The following is a 17,083-nucleotide window of genomic DNA, read 5'->3' as shown; positions in this document are numbered from 1 at the left end:
GGCTCCCTCACTTGTTCTTTGCGCTCCCTCACTTGTTCTTTGGGCTCCCTCACTTGTACTTTGCGCTCCCTCACCTGTTCTTTGCGCTCCCTCACTTGTTCTTTGGGCTCCCTCACTTGTTCTTTGCGCTCCCTCACTTGTTCTTTGGGCTCCCTCACTTGTTCTTTGGGCTCCCTCACTTGTTCTTTGGGCTCCCTCACTTGTTCTTTGCGCTCCCTCACTTGTTCTTTGCGCTCCCTGATTTGCTCTTTGCGCTCCCTGATTTGCTCTTTGCGCTCCCTGATTTGTTCTTTGCGCTCCCTGATTTGTTCTTTGCGCTCCCTCACTTGTTCCTTGCGCTCCCTCACTTGTTCTTTGCGCTCCCTCACTTGTACTTTGCGCTCCCTCACCTGTTCTTTGCGCTCCCTCACTTGTTCTTTGCGCTCCCTGATTTGTTCTTTGCGCTCCCTCACTTGTTCTTTGCGCTCCCTCACTTGTACTTTGCGATCCCTCACTTGTTCTTTGCGCTCCCTCACTTGTTCTTTGCGCTCCCTGATTTGCTCTTTGCGCTCCCTGATTTGTTCTTTGCGCTCCCTCACTTGTTCTTTGCGCTCCCTCACTTGTTCTTTGGGCTCCCTCACTTGTTCTTTGGGCTCCCTCACTTGTTCTTTGGGCTCCCTCACTTGTTCTTTGGGCTCCCTCACTTGTTCTTTGGGCTCCCTCACTTGTTCTTTGGGCTCCCTCACTTGTTCTTTGGGCTCCCTCACTTGTTCTTTGGGCTCCCTCACTTGTTCTTTGCACTCCCTGATTTGTTCTTTGAGCTCCCTGATTTGTTATTTAGATCTGGCTTTAGGAAGCTGCTTCCGGTCTATTGAGCTGCCACTCCAAAACTCAGTAGCCAATCGGCAGGCAGCGTCCTAAGGCCTGCCCACAAACAAAAAACCACAGTGCAAAGAACAAACCGAAAAAGGAATATTATCCATTCTTAACAGATGAGCAAGTCAGTAAAATATTGTGAGACTTTACTGGTGAGTGCAGATCAACCTTGGAAGGACATTCACTCACATTAGCTGGGCTAGCATTCTTGACATGACACTACCATATCGAGTTCTACAGTAGTTTATAATGTATAGTGTTTCCTGACTGACATTTATGTGTAATGAGAGAAAACGAGCAATAAACAAGGTGAGAGTTGAGTGATGGGGACAGGACTACACAAACTCTGTGTGTTTACATTAATTGAATCATGTTAGGGTTAGACACAAAAAAGGAACTCCCGTCTGGCTTGATTCCTACTCTTTTTGACTTGGAGGGATTGGAGAGAATAGTCTGCCCTAGTCACAGTCTCTGTGACCATGTTTCTATCATGGTATAGTTCGTTTTGGTACAGTACACGGTGCGATTTGGAACGGTAAAGCCTTAGAACAGTACCTTTACTGTGCACTGTGCCCGATGGCCGTGTCAAGCAAGATATTTAGCCTAAGGCTGTACCAGTGCGCCAACAACGATATCGAACGCAACACAACAGACGATGTAATGGACAATAACGGACCAGCTTGGTATTCTTCTGCTCGGTTTGTGGCTGTTTCAACAAGACATCAAGCTTTGTATGAGAATAGACTGCTGCCTTTGAAGAAACACGGTCGCAATGGAGCGACTGTCGTGGGTCTAGCTCCATCCTTACCATTATTCTGGTACCCCAAGAGAAGGGTACCAAAAATGGAACGGTTGGGGATGGTTATTTTGGTACTACTCCTTATGAAAACACAAAAAAATAGGTACTGTAACGTGCTATACGATAAAGCCCAATGTAGGAATCAGAGTTAATGCCTTAAGTTGCTCGTATCAATATTTCAGTGTCAAGTGAACATAGCATAACCTGAATCTGGAACTCTTCTCTGTTTGTCTAAAAAAGTTTGAGCTTATGGTTTAGCCATTTGCCCTTCAACTTGATATTTTGGTTCAGTTCCTCTGTTGTCACTCTGCCATTTTCAGCTACAGGATGCACATGTTTTCACACTCTAGAAAAGGTGCCACACAGCACTCTAATACAGGTTTTAACACCAATCTGCAGACAGACAGGGTTAGGAGTGTGCATGGTGAACACAGACGAGCATTTAGCAGCTTAAGGGAGTATATTTTCCTCAGAAGTTGGCAAAGACCAAACATTGAGATTAAAGATGAAAAGATATGTTATTATGGGGTTTCTTATATGCCCATCATGTCAACTTACAAAGGTAATATGCCGCTGTTGTTCACGCCACAGCACAGCTTTTCTTTTTTTGAATGAATAACACAGTTTGACTGGGCGTTGTATTAAACACAGTAGACGCAGTAATCCCACACAACACACTTGACTGGAAACCCTTAAAATGCAGTCTGGCAAAACCAATTTGTGATGCATTCAAGAGTTTGATGGCTATAAACATGTTTTAAACATGTTGTGGCTTCACAACTTTGTCTCAGAAACGCTTTATTTAATGATTGTATGCCCCTAATTCCCCAAAAAAATCAACATTTTCATTTCTTCATCAACATCAAACCTTTCGTGGTATAAAATGAATAAGACATAAAAGTACCCGAGATGTTTGCCCTGCATTTTTAATGTGAAGTTGGTATGTTCCCCTCTGTGTTTACATGGGTTTCTTCTGACATTTTGCATGTATCCTTCAAAATAAATGCCATTCATTACATATTTAAGTACTGACCCCCAGGAAAATGGTTATTGAAATGTGGGCACATGAGGGCCCCAAGAAAGAGCGATAACCACCAAAAAAACTGCAGACCAAATGGGTCTAGAAAAGGAATGGTTAGAGAAAACAGCAAAAAATAGGATGAAGACTATTTTGACAGATGACTCTTTTTGTGTTTACAGCAGATAATGCTGCATCTATATTCAAGGACACCAACAGAGCCTCCCGTGAGCGGATCAGCATTCATAAAAGAACTCTTCTGTGACAGGGGTGACTTTGATGCATGTGGTACGCTTGTTTAAGAGAAGGAAACAACATGAGAAAATCCAACCTTCATACACTGGAGACTAAAAAAGTAATTGGCACACAACCAGTTTGTGAGGAGAGCTACACAGAGGACAAACTATATTTACCCCTTATGGCATTCAAGGATTTTAATGGAGTCAATCATGCAAATACAATTGATTCCTGTTGTAAGACAGATAACACATCTGTACTGTTGGGGAATTTAGATTTATGGGACAAACAGAAAGAGTGCAAAGTATTTGCATGTGTTGCACTAGATTGGGGACTTGGATTCACCTATTACAGCTCTGGCTTGGCATTGAACACTTTGCAGCTAATGCTCTTAATATAGAGCTGGTTTATAAGGTTGTTCCTCTGATAATAACTCTTAGCTTATCGTTATTTAAATACACTTAGCCTTCATTTGCCAAGTCAGGCATAAATCAAAAGTCAAATAGATTCACGTCATCAAGTAGGAAGCAAAGCAAAGACACTTGGGGCCTGTCCACATGGAAACAAGTGCAGGTGAATACACAATGGTTACAAAAATGGTATTATTTAAAAACAGATCCCAGATTTGAAACATCTTAAAAGTCTATAAAAAGTCATCAACACTGTTAGGGTGCCACTGGCATATGTTTTGAGTTTCATGTGGATGGAGACATTTCCTGAAATGCTGCTGTACGACAAAGAAAAGATTGTGCACTTTAAGGCCACATTATACTTCTCCGACTGCGAAAGTGTTATCCGTCTGCGTCACCACGTAGACCACTCGAGCCTTTATACTTCTGCGTCGTGGTGACGGATAGGCGCTGCAATTTCCCGCCCGATCACTAGGGGTCGCTGCGCAAGGTTGTTGTGCTTTTGGCTACAGTGAGCAATGGCGTCCGAGGGAGAAAGACTGTTGTTGTTGAAACAGCGGCCGTTTGTCACTTTTCTGTGTCCCGGAACGCAGTTTTAAGATAATTTGAGGCGAGAAATTGGCCATTTAGAGTCTAAACATGTGCTGTGTGTGTTAAGATGTGACGTATTTATAGTTCGGCAGCGACGAAGTTGGCGGTGTTCAGCTCCGCCCTCTGTGGAAGATCGGTGCTCACTGTGAGCCGGCACAGAGCAGCTTCGCTCGGCCTGTCCTGAGGACCAATCGCAGCTCATGCCGTCTCCGTTGTCCCTTGACGGAGTGACGGACACTTAAAAAATATTCTGTGCACCCGGAGATGACGCAGAGGCTCTTCGACAGGTTCTGCGTCGACGCAGAGGACTCTGCGTAGCCTACGCAGAGCACTTTACGCAGGAGTATTAATTGGGCTTTAGCCTTAAGGGATTGCAGGGTGGTGTCCTGTGGTGTTTCTACACTTAATACAGAATGTAATGTACTTACTATTCCTCTTGAAGAGCAGCACACTGGGCGGAGGATTTAAGGGATTGCGTGGTAATGAAGCATTAAGTTGCTCGACTGAGGCTCAGGTCAGTGAGCCACATGATGCTCTAACACTCTTTTGGTACCGTGTTTAACATAAAGGGCTTCAGTGTAATAATACAAGAGCCTCATTTTGCATTACCAAGGCAAATACTGCCAAAAACAATAAATGGTTAGTGGTAACCCTAACCTCATGAGTCCGACCTTTGAAGGCCCAGTGGGTTAGGGTTAAAAAAAACCTATGGTCCACTCCTGTTTTTGACTTTTTGATGCATGTTTTAAAACCGACTGATCCAACCATAAGCCATTATCTACCGCTTTATCCTCCACCGGAGGGTCGCGGGGGGCTGACATAGTGCGATAGGCGGGGTACACCCTGGACAGTTCGCCAGTCCATCACAGGGCCACATAGAGACAAATTACCTCACACTCTCACACCTACAGTCAATTTATGAAGAGTGACCACTTCAGCTAATCCCCAAATCTGGATGTTTTTGGACTGAGGAAGCTGGAGAACATCCAAGGCAAACTCCTTGCAGAAAGGCTTGAACCTGGATCTTCTTGCTGCAAAGGCAAGAGCGCTAACCACTACACCAACCGTTGGCCCTGACAGGAAAATAATGTTTCCAAAACTGTCAACTACCAACTAGTTAATTTTAATTGTTTATGTAAAGAGAAGCCTTGTAGACCATTAAAGAAGGTGTACACGGGCACTGCTGTCTTCATGGCAATCTCAGATCTCCTATGACATTTGTAATAACAACTGCACAGCATTTACAAGAGCTAGTTCCCAACATGTTCATAAACCACTATATCGTTTCACATTTGAAGTTGAAAAAAAGGAAAGGAAATTGCAAGCCAGAAAACACTCCGCTCCAAAGTCAGCCGTACACTGTGTGCACGGAACGCATCCATCGAATCATGAATGTTTGACATTGTTCCCAAAGGACGAGCGAGTTCCCTCTTTAATTTTATCAGTTGTATAATCCCCTTTTGAAAGCCTTTTTAGGGTGAATCAGAAAGGCCCTGCATTCAGAGAGATGCATAGAGAAGAAGGGGGCAGGAATAATCACAAGGGCCTGGCTGTCTGTGTGGATTAGAATAGGAAAGAAAATCCTTTCATCTCAGATCTGTACTTCCAAGCTCGGAAGCACGCACACTCGCGCACAAAACCAAGTGCATCTCAAATGCAGACTTGTCATAAAGGAAGGCAAAAGACCTTTGCTGTGAAATTCTTTTGATGCACACGAGGTTGTTATTTATGTTTTAACAGATGATATTCAATTATACTCCAAATAGTCACTGGATTAGAGAGGAGCTTGTATAAAAAGCTTTGCTCTCAAGGCTGACCTCTCCGTTTGGCTTTTAGGGAAGACCGAGCGCAGAGGAAGGCTCGCACACTCGCTTCTCTGATTTCTCCTGGACCACTGCTCTATTTTTGGCAGAAAGAAGAGTCTTTTGACATCTAGCGAAATGTAACGAGAGGGGATAAACGCAGAGAGCCTCCTCAGCCAGAAAGCAGCGAAATAACACGCCCAAACAACACCATCTGACAGATGAGAAAATGGATTAGCCATTATGTCTGTTTGCTCAGTTGTCTTCCTCTGCGAGGGTTTAACTGTGTGTAAAATGACAAGCCTAGTTGTGTGTAACGGCAGCTGATGGTAAAAAACTGACAGTAAAAACATAAATGTCTCATATTCCTTGAAAACAAACATTCCCTGTGGCACACGCTTTTATTGCATCCAATTCATAGGAGACTTAACTACAATTTATCCAGTCCAGTATCTCAAATAAGAAAGTACATGACAAGTACCCGAGTCTGACATGTATGTACTTTTTTCCAAATAAGACTCTTTTTTTTTGGCCAATTATAAATAATTACAAACAGTGTGGGAGCTGATGTGCAGAACAGAGTACTTTAAGCCTGAACACTGTTTTTTTGTCTTATCAAATATCCGATGATTTACGAACTAATTAGTTTTTGGACGGTTGTTCAGACAGAACAAGTTATTTACAGAGGTCATGTCGGGCTCTGGGGAAATTTTGATGGACATTTTTTTCTAAATTTATATAAACAATGAACTGATTCAACATTATAAAACTTGGCAATACTCTAGTAGGGTATGTTGACAAAACAATGTTTAATAAGTATCTGAGGATTTCAATGGTATTCATTCAATGATGTAGAGCAATAGAGTAGGGGTGGGGGAGAAAAATCGATTCACATAGGAATCACAATTCTAATCATCCATGATTCGGCGGCCGATTCAATTTTAGGAAGAAAAAAAAGAATATATATATATATATTCTTTTTAAAAAAAAAAAAAAAAACATTTATTTAAAGGTGCCATATGTAAGAATGTGGCCAAAAACAGTTACTACATTCAAATTCAAAATACCAAGGTCTCTTAGGCTTCGTTTTCTAACATAACTGGCAACCCGTGGTTGCTCGGCAGCTGAGACTCTACTGACTGCAATGATTGGTAGACGGCGTCATGCCAAAACATGATTTGCAGTCTACAAAATATTTTTTGCAGACTGGAACATTATTCCTGAGTCTCTGTGACATATTAGGAGGATGTTATGGCCAGTTGCTTTAGATTTATTACATAATGCACCTTTAAGTTTCACCAGTTTGTGCTATTTGTGTACAGTTTATTTTTGTAACTTCTGGGAGAAAAAGGCAGCTAGCTCATTTTTTTGTACAGTAAGTACATTTTTATTTGTTTTGAATGAATAAATGTTAACTTTTGCCATTGTGCGATCACATTATCTTATACAAACTGTATTGTTTTGATGCCATAATTTGCCTCAACACACTATGCATTGTATCAATTTTTGAATCGAGAATTGTATGAATCAAGAATCGATTTTGAATCGAATGGTGACCCTAAGAATCGGAATCGAATCGTGAGCCACCCAAAGATTCACATCCCTACAATAGATTAACGGACAGGAATTTCACAACAGAAACATTGGTGATTCCCTGAGTTTGTTGTATTTAACAAACTGGCAGCAAAGACTCCCTTCTGAAAAGTATTAAAGAGGAGGGAAGGAAACATAATCCCGTCTATAATCACACTTGCTCAAACACTGCCTTGTTGTTAACTTCCTCTTCATTAAACTGAAAGCTTTCCTCATGCTGTCGTCCAGCAGCTCTTGGACTCGAATGTTTCTCATCAAGCGTTTCACAGCCAAACTTGATGAATACTTAAGCAAGTTCACCCAAACAAAAAAAAAACTCATGGAACGAAGTACTGTGAGTGAAGAATTAAGAGGAAATTAATTCTACATGGCCACAACAATGGAAGCTGTGACAGAGACAAAGCTTTCATTAACAAGTGAGAAATCCTCGAGCACAGTCTGCAAACTCTTTAACAACCGTGGCAAGGCAGTGCAAATTTTGAGCCACCTCTTCCCTCACTGGTAGAACATTCTCGTTGGGGTTGGGGTTGGGGGGGGGGGCGAAGGGGCCACGTCTGCTCCTCCCCACTGTGTGGGTTTTGTTCTGCTAATCAGACCACATGCCTCAAGGATTCAGGAATCCAAGAGCTCTCAGCCAGTTCCTCTCATTCCACATACAGCCGCAGCAGCCTGTGACAAACTATTCAGTTTGTGTGTGTGTGTGTGTGGGGGGGGGGGGTTAAAGACTCTATCCATTCATAACACAGTTCAACCCACCCTCCCTCCTCTCCTAATCTCAGGCAGTTATTTAGCCTGCCACCCCCTTTACCCCTCATATGCCCTCTCTGTCTCCTGAACACAGCAGAGCCCTTTAAAAAAAAAAAAAAAAAAAAATTCTCTCTACATACTGCACACTGGGTCTGAATAGACTCATGGGTTATTATTAGACTATGGTCCAACCACTCACCCCACCACCGATTTGAATGAAAACAACTAAACAGGCCTACACTAAGTGCCGGCAATGAAAGTCTTGATATTTGCTTCTCTTGTCTCCTTTTTTGTTTCTCGCCCCCGCCGCCGCCCACTGCTTATTTTCAGTTTGTTTTCCCTCTTTACTACCTTCCCTGGCTCTCTTTGCTACTCACGCATTGAGAGGCGAAATGAGGCACGCTGGAAATGTGCAATGACAATGGAAGACAGCTGCTCTTGCTGCATAAGTCTTTCATGAGCTGAATTAGTTGTACAAGCTCTTTGCTCCCTTCCCCCCACAAATGCCTCCCTCACAGTAAGCCGATCCAGACAGAGCACAACACACCTTGTGGAAAGCTTAAAAGAGTGAAAGGCTGGGAGGGGGGGGGGGGGGGGGTTGGGGGGTGGAGAGAAGAGACAAAGCATGATGGAAGCTTTGTTTAACAGATATGTGATTGCTTTTCCTTTTTTTTTGGTAGCCCCTTCAAACACTGTCAAATCAGTTCTTCAAATAATGTTTGACACTTGACAATTTCACTGTAAACAGGATGACATCGGGTTTCTATTGTGATACTTAAAATAAGCAACTATCACATTGCAAAGGGATGAATGCCGGTTTTTACACATTGCAGATATGACCTCATTATACTGTGTTTGCACAACTTTTAGATTAACTGAAAAGAGATTTGTATCTATTCTTTTTTTATTATTAGTTATAATTTTTAAAACCAACCAATAAGTGTTAAGTCACCACTCTGTTGTTTTAGCTTATTAACAATGACAATGTTGTAAATTGTAAACTGAATATCACATTATACCTCAGCATATTACCCTATTCTCCACCAAGTGACACTCTTAGAAATAAGGGTTCCAAAAGCGTCTTTCTACAAGGGCTGAGGTTCTACCTGGAACCATTTGCTTCTGAAAAACCCTTTCCCCGGAGAAAGGTTTTTTCAACGGTTCTTTGTAACACTAATGGTCCCAGTAAGAACCATTTTGATCCAGAGAACCCTTTAAAACCCCTTTCCTGAATAAAGGGTTTTAAAAGGGTTCTTGGTGGAACCCTCCATAAGGGTAGAGCCAAAAAGGGTTCTCCTATGAGGACAAGCCGAAGAACCTTATATGGTTCTACTTACTACTTTTATTTTTAAGAGTGTAGCAGAGGAGCGGAAGTCTGCAAAGTGTGCTTTTCTTGGCTGCACAGTGCAGCACAGAGTTCTACACAAACTTCCAAAACTTCCAGCCTCAGAGGATTTACGTGTCCTTTCTAAAGGTTCTACCTGGAGTCAAAAAGGGTTCTCCTATGAGGACAAGCCAAATAACCTTATATGGTTTTACTTAACACTTTTATTTCCAAGCCTGTACCATTAGTTTTTTCCCACCATTTCTTACCTTTAACATTGTAGCACAGTGACAATGCATAGTAGGGATAAATAGACTGATTATTGGCCGGGCCGATATTCGGCATTTTGACACAAATCGGCTGCCTTTTTTTTTCTTAATCTGATGGTCGATAAGAGATAAATTTATTTATTTAAAATGTCATTGAAGTTTATAAGACATGCTGCTGAGCCTGGGAGCTTCCTGCACTTTTTGTAAGAACTTTAAATCTATCGTCTAAGATAAAAACCTTGTTGCAAATCTGAAAAGCTGTTTAATAATCATATGCTTAAAGGCATTTAAACGAAGTTAAGTGTTGGTGTTTGTATTATCCAAAATTCGGACACCAATATTTTCACTTTTACTGCAAACAAATATCGGCACCAAATATTGGTCATCGGACTCCTTGACTACTAATAATCTGTATCGGCCCTGAAAAAAACATATCGGTCTATCTCTAATGCATAGTTATAGTATAGTAATACATATATATATGTATATATATATATAGATATATCTATATCTATATATATAGATATAGTAATACACTGATGATTTTGCATTGTATAATGCACATCACAACTCACAGCCAATCCAAATATGTCCCTGATGCAGAGATATAGGACACAGAATAACTTCTTTCTTTGGTCAAGGTGAAAACAGGCACATTTTATGACTGGAAAGACCTGGTTCCAGCATGAAATATTTCCAAATAAAAAAAAAAAACCTGGAGCTTCTGAACAATGATTTCTGCTACAACAAGACCATAAACTTTGTGGGCCAAGACATTCTTGTAATTCAATTTCTGGGTCTGTGGTCTGCTCTATGAGCTGAGAAATCTGGAAAAATAAAATTGTAGCTAATGCTATAAGGACTCTGTAATATGGATTTCTGGGGTTAAGGTTCACGACTGCAAAAACAAAAGTGTTTTGACGCGCACATGCAAGAAAACACTGGACTCCGCTCTGCGTACACACAAGCTGCAGCTGTTTATATCTCTGCTGATTTGCACTGGCATGTCAGTGACGGATAGGGCACTGTAAACCTTGAAAATGTGCGGTATGCATGGCATGTGTGTTAGTCTGGAGAAAAATGCAGTATCTCCGAGACGTGGATGTTAACATTTCATGAAAAGATATTACAAAAATGTTAATATGACAACTTTTATATCCATCCCAACCTGTGCTCACTCAACAACTTCCTTGATATAACTTTTACACTTTTATACTCGCTGTGTTTTGTCTATGAATCGTTGAGGCGGCGGCCAAAGGCAGTGACAGACAAAAGGTGAAGGCTTCAAATGGACACTTGAGCCCAGGTTTGTACATAACATGATTCCGATTAATCACCTTTCTGATTGTTTTATTTCACACTGTAGTTGAGTGACATATATTAAGCAAAAATGAAGCCATTTTATGCAACTTTGCATACCTTTGCCATTTGGAACACATTTTGATTGAGATTAACCATGATAATAAGCCCTACAATGAAACCCAGACAAAATTCCTCACTTTAACTCAGATTATGATCAAGCTGAACTAGTTTACATCAGAAATCAACCATGATTTTAGCTCCTGGGAGGAATGTCACATTGAGGTAGTAACTTTTAGTAAGAAATTAAAACCAAAAATGTTGTGTGAATGTCAGTTTTGGACATTTATGGAAACATATGGCCGCCGCATGTCCTAATCCCACACTGGAAATGTGTCAGATTAGCCGTTTGACATAAGAATTCAGACCTACGTGAGACCTAAAATGCTCAAGAACCACGTTTGTGCAAAATATATAAGCAGATATAACAGTTGAACAATCAAAGAGAGACTTATCTTTAAGAAACTAGATGTTCTCTTTTTCCGCGGTGTATTCTGCTCACTCGATACGGAAACTGCCTCGACAGAATTGGCTTGGACAGGTTAGCCAGCAGCTCCACTTTGTATTGAGCCTCTTAATGTAATTTGCTCCCCTTCTAAAAAGTGACCCAGTCTCTCTTCTACCCCAGAACCTTTAAAAGCTGGTTCTTCTCAATGGCGACAGTCAAACAGGCAAAGGCTTAGAGAAAGAACTCGAGCTACCTCTCATGAGATCTGCTGCTCTGTGAGCAGGACATCAGCAGTGATGCAGAGCAGTGGCTGTTCTCTTTCATTCAACTGCAGCCTTTTCTTCAAACCCACACTCCACACCCCCAACCCCCAAAGTAACATTGCCAATGTTATTTTCCATGAGAGCTGTTCCATTTATCAAGGCCACTGGCACATTGAGGCAGCTGATGAATGCCTTACTCCTCTAGATTTGTATAATGAGAGGTGGGAGAGTAAGACTCACTCAGAGGTGGTTAGCACTTGTACGGAGGAGGTAGAGATGATTTATTCAGCATCTGAGAGAGCTAATGCTGTGGGGAGCTTTAACTTGGACAGTGACAATGCGGCCACGCTATTACACCTCTACCATGGAGAACAAGATCGCAACTGAGACTCATACTGATTAATGCTTAGATTACACTTTGACATAAGAGACCTAATCCTTTTAAATCTACTCTAAAACACTACTTAAAGTCTTTGGGGGGGGGGGGGGGGGTGTCTCATATTATTACATTTCACCATGTAATAATAAACATGAGATGAATATTTGAACATGAAAGGCTTGTACTTCCATGTCATGGCATACAGGTTATTTTTTTCTTTGGAATTTATATTTAACAATTTATTTGACAAATTTAAAGAATATTGTGACGCTCAGTGGCTTAAAAAATTCAACCAAGTGAAATATATTAGTACATATTCATTTAATGTTCAAGGTTTTTTGGTGATAAACGCATGTAAGTAGTAATACTACTAATCTAGACACAGAAGTGGGTGTAATTGGTACACTTAGAAATAATGGTTCCAAAAGGGTCCTTCTTCAAGGGCTGAGGTTCTACCTGGAACCATTTGCTTCTGAAGAAAGGGTTTTTCAAGGGTTCTTGGTAACACTAATGGTTCCAGTAAGAACCATTTTGATCAAGCGAACCCTTTAAAACCCCTTTCCTGAATAAAGGGGTTTTAAAAGCGTTCTTGGTGGAACCCTCCAAAAGGGTTCCAGGTGGAACCTTTATAAAAAATGTTCTACCTCTAGCCAAAAAGGGTTCTCCTATGAGGACAAGCCGAAGAACCTTATATAGTTCTACTTGGCACTTTTATTTCTAAGAGTGAAGATCTGTTACAATGTTAGGCATGTAAAATACATCGCTAATGTAACTACTCTTATTATAACGTATGTAAATTGTTATCCCAAAGTGTTTAAGGTCATGTATTGTCTACATGAACACCACTAGTCACTACAGTTGAGCACGTCAGACCAAAACAACATTGATTGTGACAGCTGATGCCAGGAAAGCTATCATGCCTATTCCAGCTGGTCACCAATCAAAACAGACCTGTTACATCATGTATACATCAAGTTACTCATGATTACCAGGAGAAGAGCCATTTTGGAGCCCTCCCTTTGGAGCTACTTCATCGCAGAAATGCCAAAAATAACATCAACTGAAGCTTTTTCCAACCAAAACATTTACTTTGTTTGGAAGTAAATGCATAGAGTCGCCTTCGGCTGAACACTTTGAACTACTTTCTGCCATTACCGATCAGCTCGTCATTCACCGTATCTGTTGCTACATTGAATTGGACGTTATCAGCGATATGATCGCACGATAAACATTGGATGAAGAACATCCTGAAAGACTGAAATTTCGTGATCCACCAAGTTTCGAGAGTACACCTCCAATTTGAGTTAATTCTTCCCATATGTGCAGACTGCACATTCTCCCTGTTTCTCAACACTTTCCATTCCAGTTGATGGTGCACTCTCAAGATTGAGTACCCGTGTGTAATGCTTAAGGCCACATTATACTTCTACAACTGCGTAATGCGTTATCCAACTGCATAACCACAGAGACCCCTCGAGCCTTCATAGTTCTCTGTCATGGTGCCGGACATGCAATGCAATTTCCCGCCAGTAGGGATCGCTACGCAAGGTTGTTGTGCTTCTGGCTACAGTGACCAATGGCGTCCGAGAGAGAAAGACTGTTGGATAACATTGAAACAGTGGCAGTTTCATTTTTCGGTGTCCCAGAACGCAGTTTTAAGATCATATGAGGCGAGAAATTAGCCATTTAGAGTCTGAACATGTGGTTTCTGTTTTAAGATATGACTGGCACAGAGCAGCATTATCTCAGCCTGTGCTGAGGACCAATCGCAGCCCTTGCTGTCTCTGTTGTGCCTTGACGGAGTGACGGACGCTTAAAACATATTTCGCACAGCTGCTCTCCGACAGGCTCTCCGGCGACGCAGAGGGGTCTCTGTAACCGACGTAGAGAACTTTACGCAGGAGTATAAATTGGGCTTTATTATCAACTCCAGGTCTGGGTCCATCTTTACCACTGCTGTACTTGACCATGGCCTGTTTGCCTCTCTAATGTGATCTCAGTGTCATTTAGTTTTTTAAATGAAAAAAGCAATATAATAACACCCATTAGGTTTGTCATCTAAAAAAAACACAAAAACCTGCTGTTCAAGCCAGAATTACTGTGTGCATCAACATAATCACATCCTTTTTTTTGTTCAAGGATACATTGTACAGGTTAGCTGCTGTTTAAAAGCAGTTGTGACCTCTCCTTTATTCACCGCTGTCAACCAATTCATTTGATTCGCCCACAAAAGCCCTTTTATTTTAAGTATATTATGATGACAAAGACTTTGCTGAAATATCCTTTCACAGCACTCGCTCCACAGAGACTCTACAGCTTGCTGCTCATTGCTGGGTGTCCTGGATTTGAGGAATCAAACAGGCTTCCTCGCAGCCCATCCCCCACGCCTCTCTCAGAGCAGCAGGAAAACCAATGAAGGCGTGCTTTGCACCAGCTCCCTCCCCCACATACTGCTCCACCAGGCATTACTGGGGCTTGTGGGATTAAGAATGGAACACGATGACAGACAAAAACAGTCCTCAGCACCTCCCTGCTCGGCTGTCTTTCTTACAGGGAGAGCATGAAAAGGCTGCTATGAGGCGTACAATAGGCACAGTGATAGATCAACTCTGAGTGAACAAGATAAGTGTGGGTGAACAGCTACAGGGATCTTTACACTGTTCTAGCATAACAATGTCACTTCTGAAATTGTGCAAAGGAAATTAAGTGTAATGCCATGTGAAATTGACTTAACTTCACATCTGTAATGTGATGTCTACGATATGACTGACACCATTATTATATTCTTGTGTTTTCAGTGTTGCTGGTTCGTGTACAGCACGACACTTGGGGTTATTTACAGCCGATGCTGGCTGGTATAAATCTTTTACATGGCATACAGCGTTGTTTAAGCATCCTTTCAGAATAAGCAGTCCTCCGCTGATAAAAAAAAAAGGAAACAGACCACTGTGTGTGTGTCATTTTATAAGGCTGGACTCTGCTTCATAATTGTCAAGGGTGCCCTTTTTTTTCCTCACAGAGTGGTAATAAAAGAGAAAACAGTAGATGTTTTTATAGATCACATGTCAGGCAGCTGCAGGGGAAAGAAAACATCTCACAGGCTGCTGGGACTGGCTATCACAAAGCACAACTTCAAGAAGCGAACAATGTTTAGTCTTATGCTGCGTTTCCATCATGGTGCGGCTGAGTTTGGTACAGTATGGTACGATTTGGAATGTGCTGGGTCAGGGCTTGCATTTCGACTGAGAACAGTACCTTGACATGGTCGGGGAGGTGCGGGCTGAGTTAGCCATGTAGTATGAAGTTGTACCAGAGAGACACAACGGACAACAATGGAGGACATCCAGCAGCTCCTTTTTTCCTGCTTGGTTTGTGACTGTTCGTCTCAACAAGATGCCAAGATTTGTATCAGAATAGACTACAGGCGTTTGCCTCGACATCCATGGGGTATTTACACTGTTGCCCAATCAGCTGACTGTCGTGTGTGGAGCTGGTCTAACCGTACCATTTTACTTTGGGTACCAAAGAATGGAACGGTTTGTGCCAGTTATTTTGGAACTATTCCTAATGGAAACACACAAAAATGCACCGCACTGTACCAAACCGACACAGTGGAAACGCGGCTTTACTGTGATGCAGATGCAAATTCACCCAGATAAAACCAATAAAACAAGGGGAGAGTTTGTGTTGATATTAAACAACTTCAGGGCAAAGCTAAACATTTACAGCAAAGCTTCATTAAAAATTCAGTTTTGGAAGCAGAGCAATGTTTATGCTGTTTATGAGATGAAATTAATTTATCGCCGCTAATGAACATCACGATCGTGTTTTGACAAAAAAAGCCTTGAATTAATAACTGCCTTTGACAAAAAAACAATATAATAACACAACACGTATCTGTAAAATAACACAAGCACATCAACACAGAACACAAAGAAATAAATAAAAGCTTACCTTTTCATTTTTCACCTTCTTTAATGTCTTGCATTCACTGCTACCATTTTCCACCTCCTCTGGTTCAGTTTTTGTGGTCAATGCTGGTACTATCCCAACTTGTTCAAGTGCAATATTCCCCATTTGATTGGCTTCTGCCAAGTCTGTTGATTGTGTGTTCTCAAAGGACGCATTACGACTATTCCCCAGAGCAACTTGGGCTTGAGACACAACATCCATCTCTGAAGCAGCTATTGCTACAACTGGGGCCCCATCTGCTTTGTCCTTCTTACTTTTGCCACTCGCCCCTTCTTTCTCTTTTTTACCACTCAGAACACCTCGGGAGGCTTTGCCTCCTTTTTCCATATTCCTTCCCGAGATGGAATTAGCGCCAGCAGCTCCTGTTCCCACTGCTGTACCTGTCTGCTCCCCCTGAGTCCGTCCCGCAGTTTCTTTTTTACTGCCATCTCCAACTGAAGCTTTGCTACTATTGTCTTTAGAGTTCTTACTGCGCTTGTATTTGGATTTGCTTTCCTTACCTTGTGAGCCAGACACTGGACTAACAAACCTGATGTTGTCAGGTAACGCTGCCACCGCACTGGGTGGTGCCGCCATACTGTCCTTGGTACCAGACATCTCAAGTTTGTCTTTCTCTAAGTCAGCGTCAAGGTCAATAATCAGATTTCCAACACCGATATCCCACTCATCCCCGCTGTCATAAGTGTCCACCGCATTAGAGTCCACACCTTTCCCGCCTGCAGTGCCACCACTTAGGGACATTTTAGTGCCAACGGCCCAGGATTGCCTCAGTGCGGTCCGACTCCCTCTCAGTGAGTTGGGACTCCGGGGCAAGGGTTAACGAATCCTCACGGTGTACTTGTTCCTGTTCCATTTAACCACATACTCCCTAGAGAGAAATAAGAAAAATAGTTAGATGAGCCTAATTATTCTAATACAGAACTAAAGCAACAGCTCTGCCATCACAGAACTGATCATTTCATTGGGCGCAAGGCACAAGAAAATCATTTGATCATGAGCCAGTAATTCTCCGATGAT

At 41.9% G+C, this 17,083-nt stretch overlaps 1 protein-coding gene across 1 annotated transcript in view; it reads right to left on the bottom strand.

The window, feature by feature from the left end:
* znf609b (zinc finger protein 609b) overlaps positions 1-16,807 on the bottom strand; it is a gene marked incomplete at its 5' end in the record, with an annotated part of 60,474 nt that extends 43,667 nt beyond the window's left edge. The window contains one exon of the mRNA XM_083901174.1: positions 16,049-16,807. Within this exon, the coding sequence (XP_083757300.1) occupies positions 16,049-16,807 (759 nt within the window). The remainder of the gene's footprint in view (positions 1-16,048) is intronic.
* Positions 16,808-17,083: the final 276 nt, after the last annotated feature.

Source organism: Microchirus variegatus, assembly GCF_963457635.1.
Source record: "Microchirus variegatus genome assembly, chromosome: 14".
NCBI classification, from domain to species: Eukaryota; Metazoa; Chordata; class Actinopteri; order Pleuronectiformes; family Soleidae; genus Microchirus; species Microchirus variegatus.
This window is presented reverse-complemented; position numbering and strand designations above follow the sequence as displayed.